Source organism: Solanum stenotomum, chromosome 7, assembly GCF_019186545.1.
Source record: "Solanum stenotomum isolate F172 chromosome 7, ASM1918654v1, whole genome shotgun sequence".
NCBI lineage: Eukaryota > Viridiplantae > Streptophyta > Magnoliopsida > Solanales > Solanaceae > Solanum > Solanum stenotomum.
In genome coordinates, this window is record NC_064288.1 from 53,587,154 (window position 1) to 53,604,526 (window position 17,373).

The following is a 17,373-nucleotide window of genomic DNA, read 5'->3' on the forward strand; positions in this document are numbered from 1 at the left end:
CCCCTCCACCCCCAAAAAAAATTTAAGTTTGTTTTTTAAAAATATTTTCAATTTCAAAAATTATTTTCTACTCTAGTAAAAATAAAAGATATTTCTCAAAAACATTTTTCATTCATAAATCAAACACTAAAAAATTTTTCCGAAAAATATTTTCTAGTCACCAACCAAACATGAGAAAATAAGTCAAAAATCAACTTGTTTTCCAGGAAAACATTTTCCTTCATACCAAACACACCCTTAGTCAAACACTTTTTTAGTTGCAACTTGATTCAACATCTAATTGTTTTTATATTCAATTAACTTTTAGCAATTATGTGGGAAGTGTTTACTCTTGGTGTAAAGCTGACTGCTTAGCCGCCAGACCCCTCTCTAATTAATAGGGTTGCAAATTTTCATATGTTAATTAATGATAATATGGTAAGAGTTTTGGGTAACGATAAAGTTATTTTCGTACAAATTTTCATAAGTCACATATCTGAGTCATGAAAGTAACTAATAATGTTTGCCCCCTTAAAAGTGTGATTTTTTCCAAATCTTATTAATGCAAGATGTTTTATGTATCGAACTGTTTTTTTTATGGTAAGAGTTTTTTTTATTACTTAATATATATGTGTCCACTGAAAATATAATTTAAAAAAACTATACAATCTGAGTGTGATAGTGCATGTTTTAGATGCTGAGGCGTATTCAGGATTTTAAAACGATGAGTGCATTATTATGAAAAAATACATTTAAGATATAAATTTGATCGGTTTGACCTTTACGATCTTAATATTTAACCGTTAAATTTTAAAAATTATAGGTCCAATTTCCAATATATATAATACTACTAGTTTTAAATTTTAATATACACATTTGATTTAATTATGTAAAAATTTTACAGTGCTAATTTTTTTTTGGAATTTTCAGTGTCACACACTTGAAAATTTTGAAAGATTAAAGCAAAAAAAAAAATTGAAACGCCAAAAGTGTTACTGATAGCCATTTGGAGGGGTGTTACTAAAAAATTTAAGATAGATATAAGATTTAAATTTCTATCTTTGCTTAGAGAGGTGCATCCCATCGTATTATTTTATTCTACTTTTAACTTTGGTTCCCATCTCTATATTTAATTTTTTTTAAAAGTATAATATTACTATATATGATCTAAAAAAGGGTGTATGAGTTCACGTGAACTCACGAAACCCCTTAGATACGCCTATGTAATTAGGTGTAAAGTAGATATTATAAGGTGAATTTTTAAACGTACTACTAATGCATTTCAACTTATTATTAAAAAGTTATCTAATTTGATATGATACAATGAACCTTCAAAATCACATTTTATTAAAATGAATCCTTATTTGGATATATAATTGCTTCTACTTTTTTACACTACCACTCCACAGTTTTCAATTTATTCAACCTGTCGACTAAATCAAACCACAAATCATTTTTAATGATTAAATTAAAGGGAAAAAATTGCATTATATTAACATAACAACAACATCAACAATGCTATCAGTATAATCCTTCAAGTGGGGTCTCGAAAGGATGAGTAAATGCAATTTTAACCTTATTTTTGTGAGGCAAAAAAGTTGGTTTTAACAAATCATCATTTCAAATAATTAAGTTAAGTAAATTATATTTTTATGGGCTAATTTTATCGCAGGTATTCGTATTTCAATATTTACCATCAACGCAAGCATTGCATTTGGTGACGTCCAAGATATTACTATTATATAGATAAATCTAGAAGCATGTACCTCTTAGTCGATGTATCTGCTTCTAGTCAAGGATATTTACATAATGTTAATGTTTTTTATTTTAATTTTTTTTAGTGTTTTGAATATTTAAAAATTACGTAAGAAAATTCTATAAATGATATTTTTTAAAAAATAAAAATTCAAGTCTATGATTGTGTGTTATGTTTTTAATCTTGAAAGTACAGTTATTATTTATTAATGGGACCAACTCTTCCAATATTTAAATTTGATTATATATAATAGGATAAGTTATTCAAACAAAGAACAATTAGTGATTTTTTTGCAACTTAAATCCTTCAAAGATCTTGTAAACATTATTTTTATGTGAAAATATGTCAGCACCTACGTAATAAATTTACAACTTTTATCATCTACTTCTTCACTACATTCTTTAGTACTTTATTTAATCTTTTTGGTAACACCACCACATTTATTAGACTAATTTAATCTGAGAAAATGATAAAAATAATCTCTTATGTTTGAAGTAGGTTTAAAATAGTTCCTTAAGTATATGTGCACTTATAAATCTGATCCTTTAAATTTGTTAAAAATTAACTCTATTTATTTTGATAAAAAAAATGTTTATCGTATTTTCGGTAGGCCTGACGAAAACATTAAAATAAAAAGATTTGATTAAAAATAATGAAAATAGCATCAAATCTTTAAAAATGCAACATACAGAATTACACTAAACACTAAATGGGTATCTTTGTCTCAAATTCATCATTAATCTTTCACTAAATTGTTCATATAACTAATTAATTTTTTCAAATAATTCATCGCTAAATAAAATTAACGATTGATTTTTCTGTTAACTACTGTTTTTTAAGTAGTCAATTATTCAGGAAACAGACCACCACTCTCAATATTTATGACATAATTATAACGTAGGGATAGTATCTATATAATAGTTTGTTAATTAACTTTAATTTTTGTAATCTTAAATCCTAAAAATATATAAAGATCTTGTTAAACATTATTTTTATGTGAAAATATGTCAGCACCCACGCAATATATTTACAATTTTTTTTTAATCGAATCTTTTTGGTCCTTTTCTTTTTCTTATAAATAGTGCTAAATGGAGTGAGGTATATATATAAAGACTAATTAATCAAAAAAATCTGTAGGCGGCTGATCTTGTTTTTTAATTTTATTACGTAATTCTTACTAAGCTTATTGAGTTTAATTATTACAAACCAAATTGGTTCATTTTAGTTATCGTGTTTTTATTTTACACATTTTTTAAAAAAAAATATTAATAAAAATGTTTTTTCTTTCTAAATTATTACTCAATTTATCTCAAATTATTTATCGTATTTTTCTTTTACCTTCTTCTAAAGAATGATTAGGAGGTATTTTTGATTATTTTAAGTTATTTACTATGTCCTAAGATATAATTCTCTTCATTAAATGTTAAGGTGTCTGTGATTAGCTTTAAGAACAACTACTAAAACTATTTTTTTTTTAAATTCTTGAACTTTTAAAATGACAAATAACTTGAGATAATTATTTTTAGAAAATCACAACAGATAATTTGAAACGAAGGAATCAAAATATTTAGTTATATCTTAATTTTTTTAATATAAAGATTTCATTATTAATAAACGCAACAATTAAAACGGATTGGTGGAAGTATTTCTTATAGTTCACACTTCATGCCAGATCATGAATTAGTAACTGCTTCCAATTTCCAAAAAAAAATATCAATTGTGTCGAACTTTCCATTTTTGGAATAGCTTCGAATAAATTAAATACGTGCATTAAGATTTGATTGTATCGAAAGGGCCAATGAATTGGGATTTCCCTATTGGTCCAGGTCATTTCGGGGCAAGCGGATCATTGTTTGGTCTTCCTCTTTCCTTCTGCCCATGTTTCAAAGCTCCATGATCAAATCATATTATTCACGTGTGAAAAGTTTCACTCAATTACTTTATTAATATTAAGTTTACCTTGTTTTTTTTTCTTCTAAACATTACTATATAATATTAATCGAATTCAAATATTCACATTTGAATGCAAAGATTCTGTGTGTAAATGTGACTATAAATAGAATGCAAAATATTCACATTTGGACGCCTAATTAATAAGAGACATTATATAACTTGATGTCTGAATTCTTTTTTTTTATGTTCATAAAAGGAATTTATAATCGCTAATTTTTGGATGCATATAAAATAAAATTAATTTCGATATAATAGCTCATAAATCACACATAAAAAGTGGATTATACTAGACAAATTATATACGACAAGCTTGATTAAAAAAAACATACAGAAGAAACCTCCAATTAATTTGGGAGATCACATGTTCAATAAATTTGGATATTCTTACGAATTTGTCTCAAATTTAATTATCAAGAACTTAAATAGGTCATCACGTCATCAATATTATGACATATTTAAATATTAGGTAAAAAAAATTTATATGTCCTAATTTTGATGGTCATAATTATGATAAGTGTCTCATAAAATTAATTGAAGTGTGTAAAATTGATCCGAATACCACAATGTTAAAAAAAAGGGATATATAAGAGCTTAATTAATTATTAGTTGCCCTGGCGACGAGATAATGACAGCATTCAGCTTGGTGCATGTATCAAATTAAGTACTTTTGAGTCAAAATGTAAAAATTTCCACTATTAGACTTAATACTCTAATTAGAGTAAGTAGAGTTTGCCATAAAAAGCTAGCCAGAAAATAGATCGAACAATCGAGTGATAGCACAAGCAAGTTATCATGCGAAGTGAATGAAGTTGAATCTTGAACAATTTTTGAATTACCGCATACATAACTTTTTGATTTTTTCGTCAACAATAAGCTATTCAGAAAATTTTTAAATTACGATTGCAAACACAACTTTCTGGTAAAAAATAAGCTAGTCAAAAATCAGATTCAACAAACGAATAATATTAACACGCGGCAATGCAAGTGAAATTAAATGAATCTTGCACAAGTTTTGGATTATCACAAATACAACCTCTTGATCCTTTCGTCAACAACAAGTTTCTCAGAAAAAACAGATTTAGCAAACGAACAATAGTACAAACAAGTTAACAAGCCAACAAAGTTAAACGAATCTTGCATAGCTTTTGAATTATCACAAATACAACCTTTTGACTCTTTCGTCAACAACCTCTCATTTGTTTGACTACTCACGGGATTGGCTGATGTGGCATCACTTAATTGGATAATTTCCATGTCTTTTTGCACCACCCACACAAGACTTTTCACTTTCCACTCTCCAAAGGACAATTGGATAGACTAGCCCCACATGAGGTGACATGCACCTTAGAATATATATTTTGAAATTATCCAATTAAATACATTTATCATTTACTATATATGTTTTGAAATTAAATCCTTTGATTTTTTTTTTTGGAAATTATGTACAAATAATCATATAATAAAATGTAACTGTCCCCGGAATATGGGACATCTTTAATTTTAATCTTAATACTAATGAGGTCTATATATAAAACTATATCATCTTACATTTATATAAAAGTTTGAGGCTATGGTTAAAGCGCATAGTCATCTCATATTCTAGAAGTTTAAATTGTTAGAAAGATTTTAATTTTATTTACTTAATTTATTTATTGTATTTTCAATATGTCTTTTCATGAGGTAGTTTGATTATTTTTCGTAAGCTAAATACGAGATTTATTTTATAAAGATTGTGATGAGTCTCGAATGCAATATTTCTATTCATTCTAATGTCATGTTAAATTGTACGACTAACATTGTTAGGAAAAATACACTTTTATTTGTTTAACATAGTTATATTTGCTCAAAAATGGGTTAAATTCAATTTGGAAGTTGAATCAATAAAAATGAAAGTTTAATTTCGCTAAAGAAATTTGATTATGAATTAAACCAACAAATTAGGACTCTTTACTAGTTGGTATGAGTAAGTGTTTAGTGCGCTGGGTCAATAGGGATGGTAATGGGGCGGGGCGGATTGAGTTTAATCTGCCCCACATAACAAACTACTTTGCATCCACCCGCCTCATTGCCATCCCTATGGGTCAATCCTAATCTGACACACTAAACACGAGTGTTGTTGATCCCAACAATTTTGATCGTACTGCTTTTAATGGGCCTAGTTGGGCTGACCTTTATAAAAAGACATGTTTGCATCGCTAAGACAATCGTCGAATTTTAAAGAGGGCATTAGGTTTCACAAATATAATAACATGTTTAATAAATCTATTTGCAACTTAATTAACTAATCAAAAACCATAAATACTTTACTCTAGATAATAATAATCCAGAAATACTAGAAAAGTGAGTAAATTTCTCAAACGATAACTCAAGTAGGGTTCTTTCGGTTATGCTATAAATAACTAACTTTATAAAATAAAGTGATTTTTATATCATATAGACGTGGACCCCAGATAATAATACAATATCAAATGACCCGACCCAATAATCAAAATGGATCTTTAATTAAAAATCCCTCTTTGATTCCCCTGTTCAGAAGCATATTTAATTAATTGTTGATTCAAACACATCATTTTTCTTTTTACATTTCTGCTGGGGCATTAATAGTCTCTTGATGAGTAGTTGGGAAGAATTTGTTGGGATTGTATATCTAATTAATAACAATATTGATTTGGAAAATTAAATAACTTTCGATTTTCTACTAACTTGGTATTATAATCTTCAATCTCCGTGATAGGAGGTCATGTCTTCATTAAGTAGCAGATGTGTCGTGTCTTATTTAATCCTGACCTAACTCTAATACTTTTTCAGCCTACTTCTATCCTCTCCTCACTAGGGGCAGAGCTACACCCTAGCGAGGATGGTTAGATGAACAACCTTTGTCGGAAAATTTTGATGAGTATATACATTAAATATCGATATTTTTGGATGTATACTAATTGTTGAATACCCTTGACATAATAAAGAAAGATAGCACAATGGTTAAGGTTGTTCAAAGTCACCTTAATGGCGTGAGTTTGAACCTAGACTTAGGCATTTTTGTTTTATCTTTTTTTGTTCCATTTTTTCTCTTAAAAAAAGAGCAAAATTGACGTTTTTAAGTTAAAAAAACAAAAGATTCTTTTTATAGAGATCAATAATTGAGGTATGACTATTTTGTAGCTAATCTTTATAATCTGACCAGCAAGATTTATTTTTTTACTTGTCCTAAAGTATGAACATCTTTGACGAAAATTCTGACTCTGCCACTGCTTTTCACATCCATTATAGCTAACATCTCACACCTTCTTGTCAGAATATTTATTCATCTCATCACCACATGTCCCAACCATAATTCAATCTCGTCTCCCTTGTCTTGTCCAACATGGAGGCTGCTCCACTTTATCCTGAATATTTTCGTTCTTAATCCTATCTCTCCTAGTTATACCCCACACATATATCCTAACATCCTCATTTTTAAAACTCTTATTTCCTGAACATGTGAATTCTTTATCGATCAATATACAACATACATAGCTTGGTCTGACAACCATTTTATACAACATAGTACTACTTTTGTTTCCTAAGCTTTTTGTTACCAATTTGTCTATTTAAAAAAAGTTGAATAGAAATAAAGAGAAAATCCTCAGTGTGGTAGGGAGTCACAAAGAGACCACAAATAATTACATGCAAACCATACAATTAAAATGAAAATTTGGAAATACAATACATTTGATCATATTTTGGAATTGAAATTAAATGGTAATTGAATTGTGATAACTTTAATTTTTAGTTCCAATTCATATTCTTGATCGATATACAAAGTAATTAAATGTAGTAGTACTCACTTTGTAAACCATGAGGATTATAATTTTAAGTTACTAAACATTTAAATGATTTGAACCGCGCTTGGTGAAGTAAGCGTGCCAGGGCTAAGAAGAATAGAAGAACACCATGCAAAAGAAGACGGCGATAGAGGAAAATTAGCTAATGGACTACACAATCCAAAATAATTTTCTGATGGAATCCGAGGCGTTACATGTGATCTTTCTTTTTCATCACACGTTGTTAAGTCAATGCACTCGCGCCATTGTGCATCAATATTGTTGTTTTTATTATTTCTTTGTAATGAAACTGGTGAGAGATCAAGTGGAGGAGGAGCAACATTTTGTAGACGTCTCGAATTGAAAGAACTAGAGCCAGAGTCAGAGCCAGAATCAGAACGAGAGATAGAATCATTGGAGACAGATTGAAACTTGGGAGATGAAGTGAGCATTTGGACAACATCCTTGAAATTATTAGGTTCAACTCTATATATTTTAGGAGGTGTTGGTGGCAAAGGTGCAATTGGTAGTTTAGTCATTGGTTTTGTTGGGAGCCTTCTAACTCCATGGAGTAAAGAATGATATGAGGGTAATTTTGTATTTTTCTTCACTTGTTGTGGATATGTTGAAGAGGAATTATTAGAAGAAGAAAAAGAAGAAATAGCATATGAATAAGAATCCATTTTATTTAACAAGAAATTAAAAATTTTACTAAGAAAAATTCATTTGTTGCTTTTGCTCTTAGCTCTTGCATATATATAGAGAGAGACACAAGGTGACAAGACTCAACAACTTGTCTTAAAATTAGGATATCTCAATTCTCAATACCGAGTCATACAGTTTCAGAATTTTGAGTTTATAAGTTCGAAATTTTAGAAAAGACGGTATTTTACTCATTTTGGATAGAATATTTATACTTATAAGTGAATTACTTAATATTAAGACAAGTTTTTTTGTTAAAATTATCGAGTTTTATTGAATCTGTAACTAGAACTCTAGCTCCACCTTGAGCGAGAATACTAGATAGAAGGAATAAATATTGTCTAATGCGTCGGCTATGGTTGAATATAATGTCACATTACAACTTGCCATGTCTTTCTAGTGTACTACTTGTCTTATTTGACCTCTATTACAAAATTTCATCTATTTTTGTTTAATTATTTGTTCCGTACATTATATTGTCCCTTTGAATTCCTCTGTATTATTAAGTCATAATATAATGTGTTATAAATTCATGATATGATTTTTTATGTATGATTTTCAGTTGTTGGAGTAGGAAGGGGACTGACATGATAAGTTATTATATGTATAAGATAATAAAGACATTAAGAATCTGAATAATTACATGATTTCGTATTTATTAGAATTAGGGCAAATAAAAATTAAGACAGTCTAGCTTGACGTAAGTCAAAAATGTCTAAGTTATGATCGTTGGGGTTCCTTGCTCATAGTTGGCATCCCTTAAGAGGGAGCTGAGAGTTCTGAGGCAGAATCAACTTTGTTATCTGATAATATGTTGCTTTAATAAGAGGGGAAGATTAATCATTGTGTCATACAACAGAGCAATATTCATTTATTTAAAAATTTCGTAAGAAAAAAAAATATGAATCATAGTGTAAGATCTTATTGACATAAAAACTTTTAATGTTATCCGCAATTAGGTGGGGGGTGCTTACGAGTGAAAGTAGCCGATTGCTTAGTGGCGCTAGGTATAATTTGGGCAAATCTAATTAAATTCGGAAATTATTTCTCATTTGATGGTTGAAATTATGATTCGATGTTTGCTTAAGTTCTTGAGAAATTCAAATTTCTGTTTTGGGATGAAAATACAAATTTGATATTTTAACTAAGGTCTTAACCAAGATTTGATGTATAAAAAACAATTTCAGGACTGCGGATTGAAAGTTCAGCACAATATTTTAACTTCGAGCTTTAAAAGTGAAACTTATTGAATACTTTTAGAATATTTTTTGGAAAGCAACATATTCATGTACATAGTCGATCAATAGGTCTAAAATCAATTTGTTGACGTTAACTGTATATATTTGAATTTTATGATAAGGTACAATGAACCTTCATATATATAATTTAATTAATTTATTTAAAATAAATTTTATTGGATAACTATTTGTACTTATACTATATGCTAAAGTTTTGAGTAGAAACAGCCAATATAAAGATTCAACTTATTGACTAATAAGAAAATTTAATTCCATGACAAAGACAGAAGAGATTGCTTACAATTATATATTGTTTATGTGACCATCCCACAAATAATTAAACTATTATTATTTGGAAATAAACAACTTTTATATTTGATTGCGATATTGTCATATGTTTTCGATATGTATTATTTAAATAGAAGGTAAACAAAACAATTTTTTCTACCTCTAAAAGAAAAGAATAAGATTTGTGGATATTCTAAAACTAATGATTTCTGTCGAACTCACATATATACTACTTCCAACTCTTCGAATAATGCAACTAAATGTCTTTGAGTTTCGAGGCCAATCTGAAATTTAAATTCGATGAATTTAACTTTTATGATTTTGAACACTAATAAACTTATTATACTTTTTAAAATTATTGATCCATAACCTTGTATTTATTTTATAAAATATTTATGGCTTTTCACATTTGAAAATGTTGGAACCTATTAATCAAAGTCAGCCAAATATTTACCTTCTACTCATGCATTAAATTTTTAAGTTTCTAGTTGTAGAAGTATTTAATGATCTTCAAGTCTATGCTTCTATGACTTCAAAGTTATGTACTACTCTCTCTTCGTTCACTTTTAATTGTCATGTTATCCTTTTTTAGAATCAAATTATAAGAACTTTGACTAATATTTTATGATATATTTTTTCATCATACTGATATACAAAAAATTGCAATTTACAATAATTTTCGTATAGTTTTTAAATATTTAATTTTTTTGTTTAAAATATCGAATTAATGTAATCTAATTTAACTTAATTTAAAAATTAATCAAATTGACTTTCAAAAAATATAACATGACAATTAAAAGTGGACGGAGGAAGTATATTGTTATGATATAGCAAATGGGACCAAGTCTAGCAATTTTCAAACTTAACTAAAATTATTCAAACAAAGAGCAATATGTTAGAAAAATTGCTCATCGGTCATAGCTAATAAAATTTAGAATTAATGGGAAATTTTGTTATTTAACTACAAAATTTATCTGACGCTAATTTTATTTTTTTTAATAGATAAATTTCAAAGATATCTTGTTAAATGTTACTCTCTCTGTCTCAACTTATGTGACTTATTTTCTTTTTTAGTCAGTCCCAAAAAGAATGACACATTTCTATATTAAGTAACCATTTGACTATAAAATGTTTATTTTACCCTTAATGAAATAATTTATAGTCACACAAATTTCTATCATTCATCTTGGACCACAAGTTTTAAAGGTCTTCATTTTTTTCTTAAATTCCGTGCCGAGTCAAAGTACCTCACATAAAATAGAACAGAGGGAGTATTTTTATGTGAAAATATATCAGTATTCAGTTACACTTTTTAATTATTTAATCTTTTTGCTCAGTGCTAATTGAGTGGCTAATCAAATATAGCCTCTAGCTAGGCGGCTGGTAATTTTGTCGTTTTATTACATAATTTAATCTTTTTTAAAATAATTAGCTTGAGTTTAATATAAAAAAAAACAAATCACATGTGCACACGTGAGAACTCATATTGTTCACAAGTTCTTACTCAAATTAACGGTCACTTCAATTTAAAAAATTACTATTACAAGATCATTATCATCGTAATTAAGATGAAATTTGATAAATATTTTTTAGTGTATACTCTTAATATTAAAGTTATATTTTTTTTAATATAGTATATTTATGTAAGTTTTCCTTTTTTTTAATGGTATGAATCAAAAATTGAGTTTGACATTTGGACGTATCAAAATGTGATATACATATACTCCCCCTGTCCCAATTTATCACAATTTATCAGACACTTTTCATTTTTCAAAAATCAAACTGTTTAAGTTGGACAGGGAATTTGCGCATGGAATCTTTAAATTTTTTGAAATAAAATTTATATATTTATAAACTACGTAAAAAGTATTATACGTCACAATAATTGACAATTCAAAATATTTAAAAATTATATGAAAAAATTGTTTGGATCTCGAAATTCAAAAAGTGCAACATAAATTGAGATAGAAGGAATAGTAATTAAAAGCTAATCGAATCCATGATGTCTTAAGTTAATCCAAATGGGCTCTTAGAATTAGGCTATAAATTTATTTATAATCCCTTCACGATAAATAATAAAATGCAAATTTTCACTTTGGATATTATCGATGCTTCAATAGGACATTATATAAATTGATTTATGTAACATATATAATTTTTGTCTCAAATTTGATTATCAAGAAATAGACCATATAGTACATCCAAATATTTATTGCCTTTTGGCAGGGCTACATAATGATAGCATTTAATTTGGTTCATGTTTGTTCTCAAAATATTTTTATTTTAGTCAAAATAAAACTTTCATTATCAGTCTCTAGACTCTTTGCTCCAATCATTTTAAGGAACAACCTTCCAGATGATTTCATATAAGTATACGGAGTCAGAATTTTTACGAAAAAAAATAAATATAAGAAAAAGTTAAAAAGATTTACATATGTACATATGCACGCAGAGTATATATAAAGACATCTGAAATTATACATATAGAATATAATCAATATAAGACATTATTACTCTTTTAAGATTATTTTTAAATTTTTTTTTATCAAATATAAAATAAATTAATCTCATATTTTATCTTGAAATTAAATTATAATCCTCTTATATATTCTTATAATCTAACGTCCCCCAAAGAATAAGTTCTTACTTTCACTAATTTAACACTCAAGCATATTAACATCTTATGTCGTGTCTAGGCCCCTTCTTCCTTTACCTGATTAATGAATCTATTCTAATTATTAACAACTTTTGCGAATTTAAAATGAAAAGAGAAATTTAATACTTCTCGAAGTATAATGTCAAACTTCTAAGTTCTAACAAAAAGGTTCAAGCTCAATAAAACCTCATAATTAGCACTTTGGAATATATATGATATTTTGCGGCTGATTCAATTTAAAGAAAAAGTTTTCTTGTTCAATTGTTATGAAATAATCTGGAAGTATTTTGGTTTAATTTATTAAAAAAATTGAAGTAATTAATTTGATAGTGAAGGTCTCTACTTTGACTAACGAATAATATTAAATACCAGATTAATAATGGTAGATTAATCTTATCTACCATAATTATTTATATAAAAAAATATTGAGGACATGATGGTCCATTTCTTGATAATTAATTAACTTTGGGACAAAGACGATGTTAGATCAAGTTATATCATATCATGTGTCATATAAGCATCCAAATGTGACTATTTTGCGAAAATTTACATTAGATATACTGATTATCTATGAAGAAAAAGAATCACACTATCAATAATTTATTTATTTATGATAGATCGATAGTTATTTTTATCCTATTACCAATTAATATTAATCAAGAAATTTAGTTACATGTAGTTCCTTAATTAACAAATGACATAATTGTGCAAATATTGTTACACCACTATGAAAATATTTATTAAGGTCTTGGCAATATTATAAATGCTTGAATTAGATGTTCAAACTCTTTCAAATAGAGTAAATGGCCAAAAACATCCTTTAAGTATACCTCAAATTCAAAATACATTCTTATTTTATTATTGTGAACAAAAAGCATCCCTGAACTATTTTGAAAGTTACAATTTACATCCCTCCTTAATTTTCTGTCAAAAATCTAACGACCATCTCCTAATGAAAAGAGATTTTGTCCCCTCACCGTCTTCTTAAACATAGAACAAACATTGCCTTTGCTAAACGGATTTGTGAATGAATTTGAAATGTCATTTGTGGAGCTTTTTTCCCTACGTCGATTAGACAAGTCATTTTTTTTTTATTTTAAGAACTTGTTTTCTTAGATAAAAATATTTTTCAAAAACTTTTGCCAATTAATTATGAAAAATTGAAAATATATTTTTAAAAATATTTTTCCCAGCACCAAAACACATACTAAGAGTTCAAATCCTTCTATTTTAGTATCACATAATATTTTTTTTATGTCCAAAAACAAATCTGCAAGGTTTACATCTGATTTTTATGTTTAAAGTTTTCATTTAATTAGTTGAGAGTATAGGAAATTTGATGAAACTTGTTGGAGGAGTAACATACCAATTAGAAAATGAGAAAATAAAGCAAACTCGGAATAGCGTGAGATCAATAAGATTCTTGATAGAAACGCTAACAACATAATAACAAGCTCAGTAAAATAAAAAAAAAAGGACAAACTAAAGTTGAACAAATCCCAAGTTATAAATCTTTAGGCCTTAATTAATTAACATTCCTACAATAATGCTAGCCATATAATACCTTTTAATATGATTACTAGTTTACTACTTGATAGAGAAGATCAGTGAGTGGGCAAAATTGTTTGCCTTTATCGAAAAATTGTGTGCTTCTACTTAAAAGTGGTTAGTTTCTTGATAGAAAGTTAACAGAAGGATGTAACTTGCAGTTTTTTAGATAGTTGAAGAAGTTTTTTGTTCAATGTAATGATACAAGGATATAGTCTGAGTTTGAGGTATAGTTAAGAAATATTTTTAGCCATTTACTCTAAAAACTCCTTTCAAATAATATAACAAGTTATCGAGTTTTTATGAAATTGTATAATATAAATATTGAATAGGGATAAATTTAAGTTTACTTTACTGGTCATAAAAAAAATATAAAAAAATATAAAAATAAAATAAAATATATATATATATGAGCTAAAAGAAATTGTGAACATCAGTTCACGTGTGCCCCACGATTTATTTTGTACAATAAATTCAAGTTTAGCTTGAAAACAAATTTAATTACGTGATAAACCGACAAAAACTAGCCGCCTAGTTGATTATATTTTTTCGTTCAGTTTCGATATTTATAATAATGTTCAAATAAACTTACTAAGTACATTGCAAGATTTTTTTAGGAGCGGCACTTCTAATTGATTTTTTTCTATTTTCAAAAACTCAAATTTAAATTTTCTCATAAAGAATTAAAAAATAATAATCAACCAGTTCATTACTATCTATATTAATGTCTACCTATATATTTGACTAGTTTTACTATCACTCATTTAACATAATAAATTTATTTTTTATTTATTTGTTCTAGCTATATGTTTATAGAAAATTATTCTTTACTTTTCGAGTAATGTCCTACTAAAAAATATAATTATACATATGTCGCTAATTTGTTACTGTCTCCGTCCATTTTTAATTGTCATAGTTTCCTTTTTTAAAGTCAAACGATAAGAACTTTTGACTAACATTTTACGATGTCTTTTTTCATCATATTGATATGCAAAAAATTGAAATTTATAGTACTTTTCGTATAGTTTTTGAATATCTAATTTTTTTTTTGTTTAAAATATCAAATTAATGTAATCTAATTTAACTTTGAAAATTAGTTAAATTGACTTTCGAAAAATACAACATGACAATTAAAAGTGAACAGAGAAAGTATTAAATACCCTCTTGCTAAGATAACATTTCGATAATTTATCGTTACTTCATTACTAAATAGAATCAGTAACAAATTTTTAATGGACGTCAGTATCATAATTAACATAAAATAATATTTAACAAGATCTGGAAAGGATTTGAGGATTTCAAGCTTACCTAAGTCATTAATATTGTTCTTTAATTTGTTTGAATAGCTAAAATCAAGTTTGAATATTTTTAGACTTTGTCCCATTGGCAATATATAATTATAATATATGTTCATAATTTAGAAGTCATACAACCATAGACTTATTATTGTACAACTATAAACTTAAATTAATAATTAAGTATATCTGAAACATTACAAAATTTAATGCATGAAAGTGATTGCTGATATGTTTAGCCGTCAGCTAAAAATCGAGACGGATTTAATATTTAAATTTTATCAGTTCGATATGTTTTGATATGTTCAATCAACTATATAAATAAAAATTGTTTTCTAATTAAACAAAAAATAAATAGACTTAATTAATTTAATTTTCTTTTAATAAAAAATTGAACCAAATTAAATATCGATCATTACTATCTGTGTTATGTAAGAATTATTTAACAATAACAGAGGCAAATTTATAGTCCAGGTCAAATATATTTTAGATAGACGTGGCAAGTTGTAATGTTACATCGCATTCATCTATAGTCGATGCTAAATAATAATAATAATAATAATAAAAGTTTTGTAATGTTAGTCGTTTTGAATGAATTGTTGTCTTTTTTTCATCTTTTGAATGATTTTAAAAAAAATATTTGTGTATACTTAATAACCGAAACGAAAATAATAATAATCAAACCAATAAATATATATTATATTTAGTTTACATTAAATATACATCCTATGCATCTTTACTAAAACCCTAAGACATCCTACGTCAGAGGTGGAACCAAGATTGAAAGTTTGGGGGTTCTAAATTAATTTTGTTTGAGGGTTCACATAATAATATACATATATTTATTTTATTTTCTAATACAAATATAGAATCTACGAAAAAACTAGTGAATTCGTCCGAACCATGAACCCTATCTTGCTCCTCCTCCAATGAAAGTTACTATGCATCACAAATAATCTAAAATTGAAACACTTTAATATATGTGAAGAAATCATAATTAATAGAAATACTATTTTTATAATATTCCTCAATAAATTCACAGTCGCTATTTTTCAGATCGAATGAACCTCCTCCTATGCAGATATTCAGGAGACGCAACACGACCAATAATTTAATTAATTAAGCAATCTGTTTAGTCTTTGGTCAAGGGAAAATGACTATGTTTGATTTAGTCAACAGGTTGATTTCTTATTTTGGCTATTTCCAATTTTGAACTATGATCAATACAAGTAGTGCAGAAGCAATCATAAAAATCGTAAATTACTGAGAAATTTATGCTATAAAATATAATTTTTTACTTAATTTTTCATGGAATTGATTCACTTAAAAATCGTATAGTGAAAAATACATTTTCATAGAAATAGTGGGAAACTTCTTAAGGTTTTTTCATAATTTTTTTTTTTTTACTGATTCAATCAAAATATATATTTATGAAAAGAGTTACTAAACATTTTTTTAATAGGTAAAAATAGAATATTTTTTTAATAGTAGTTCATTTTAATGATGTGTTTTGAGGTTCTTTGTAGTTTGTACCATATCATATTCAAACTATATAGTACCATCAACATTAACAAACTATATGATTAAAAAATTAGCACATAAAATATATAATCTTAGGTTGATTTTGAACTATATATGTAAGGTAGTACGAGTAGAAGAATTGATAATATGATATTGTAAAGATTGCATACACTACAAATGTATTTTAAAATCTTACAACATATTACTTGTCTTATTTCATGTTATTAATTTCACTTATTACCAAAAAGAAAAGAAAAAAACACTAACACTACAATCAGTAAACACCTCCCACATATTGGCGGGAAAAATAATAATTAATGCACATAAAAATAATAAATGTTGAATTAACAATTAGTGACTTAGTAGTACAGATATTAACAGAAGAACTAAACAAAAATGGAGGCAATTTTATAATATAGGTCAAATATAATGAACAGTTTTTTTTTTTATAGACTAGACACTTAGACATTTTGCAAGTTGTAATGTTACATCGTATTCATCCATAGCCGACGCTAAAAACAAATTTTATTTTGGCACGGAATTTAAGAAAAAAAATAAAAAATTTAAAATTTGTGATCTAAAATAAAATTTATTAATTTATTTAATTATAAATTATTTCATTAATTAACGTCAAATT

At 26.7% G+C, this 17,373-nt stretch overlaps 1 protein-coding gene across 1 annotated transcript; it reads right to left on the reverse strand.

Annotated features, from left to right (window-relative positions):
• Positions 1–7,140: 7,140 nt before the first annotated feature.
• On the reverse strand, positions 7,141–8,172 carry LOC125870945 (uncharacterized). Its single transcript, XM_049551493.1, has one exon. The coding sequence runs from the start codon at positions 8,169–8,171 to the stop codon at positions 7,554–7,556; it is 618 nt and encodes a 205-aa protein (XP_049407450.1). The 5' UTR covers position 8,172; the 3' UTR covers positions 7,141–7,553.
• Positions 8,173–17,373: the final 9,201 nt, after the last annotated feature.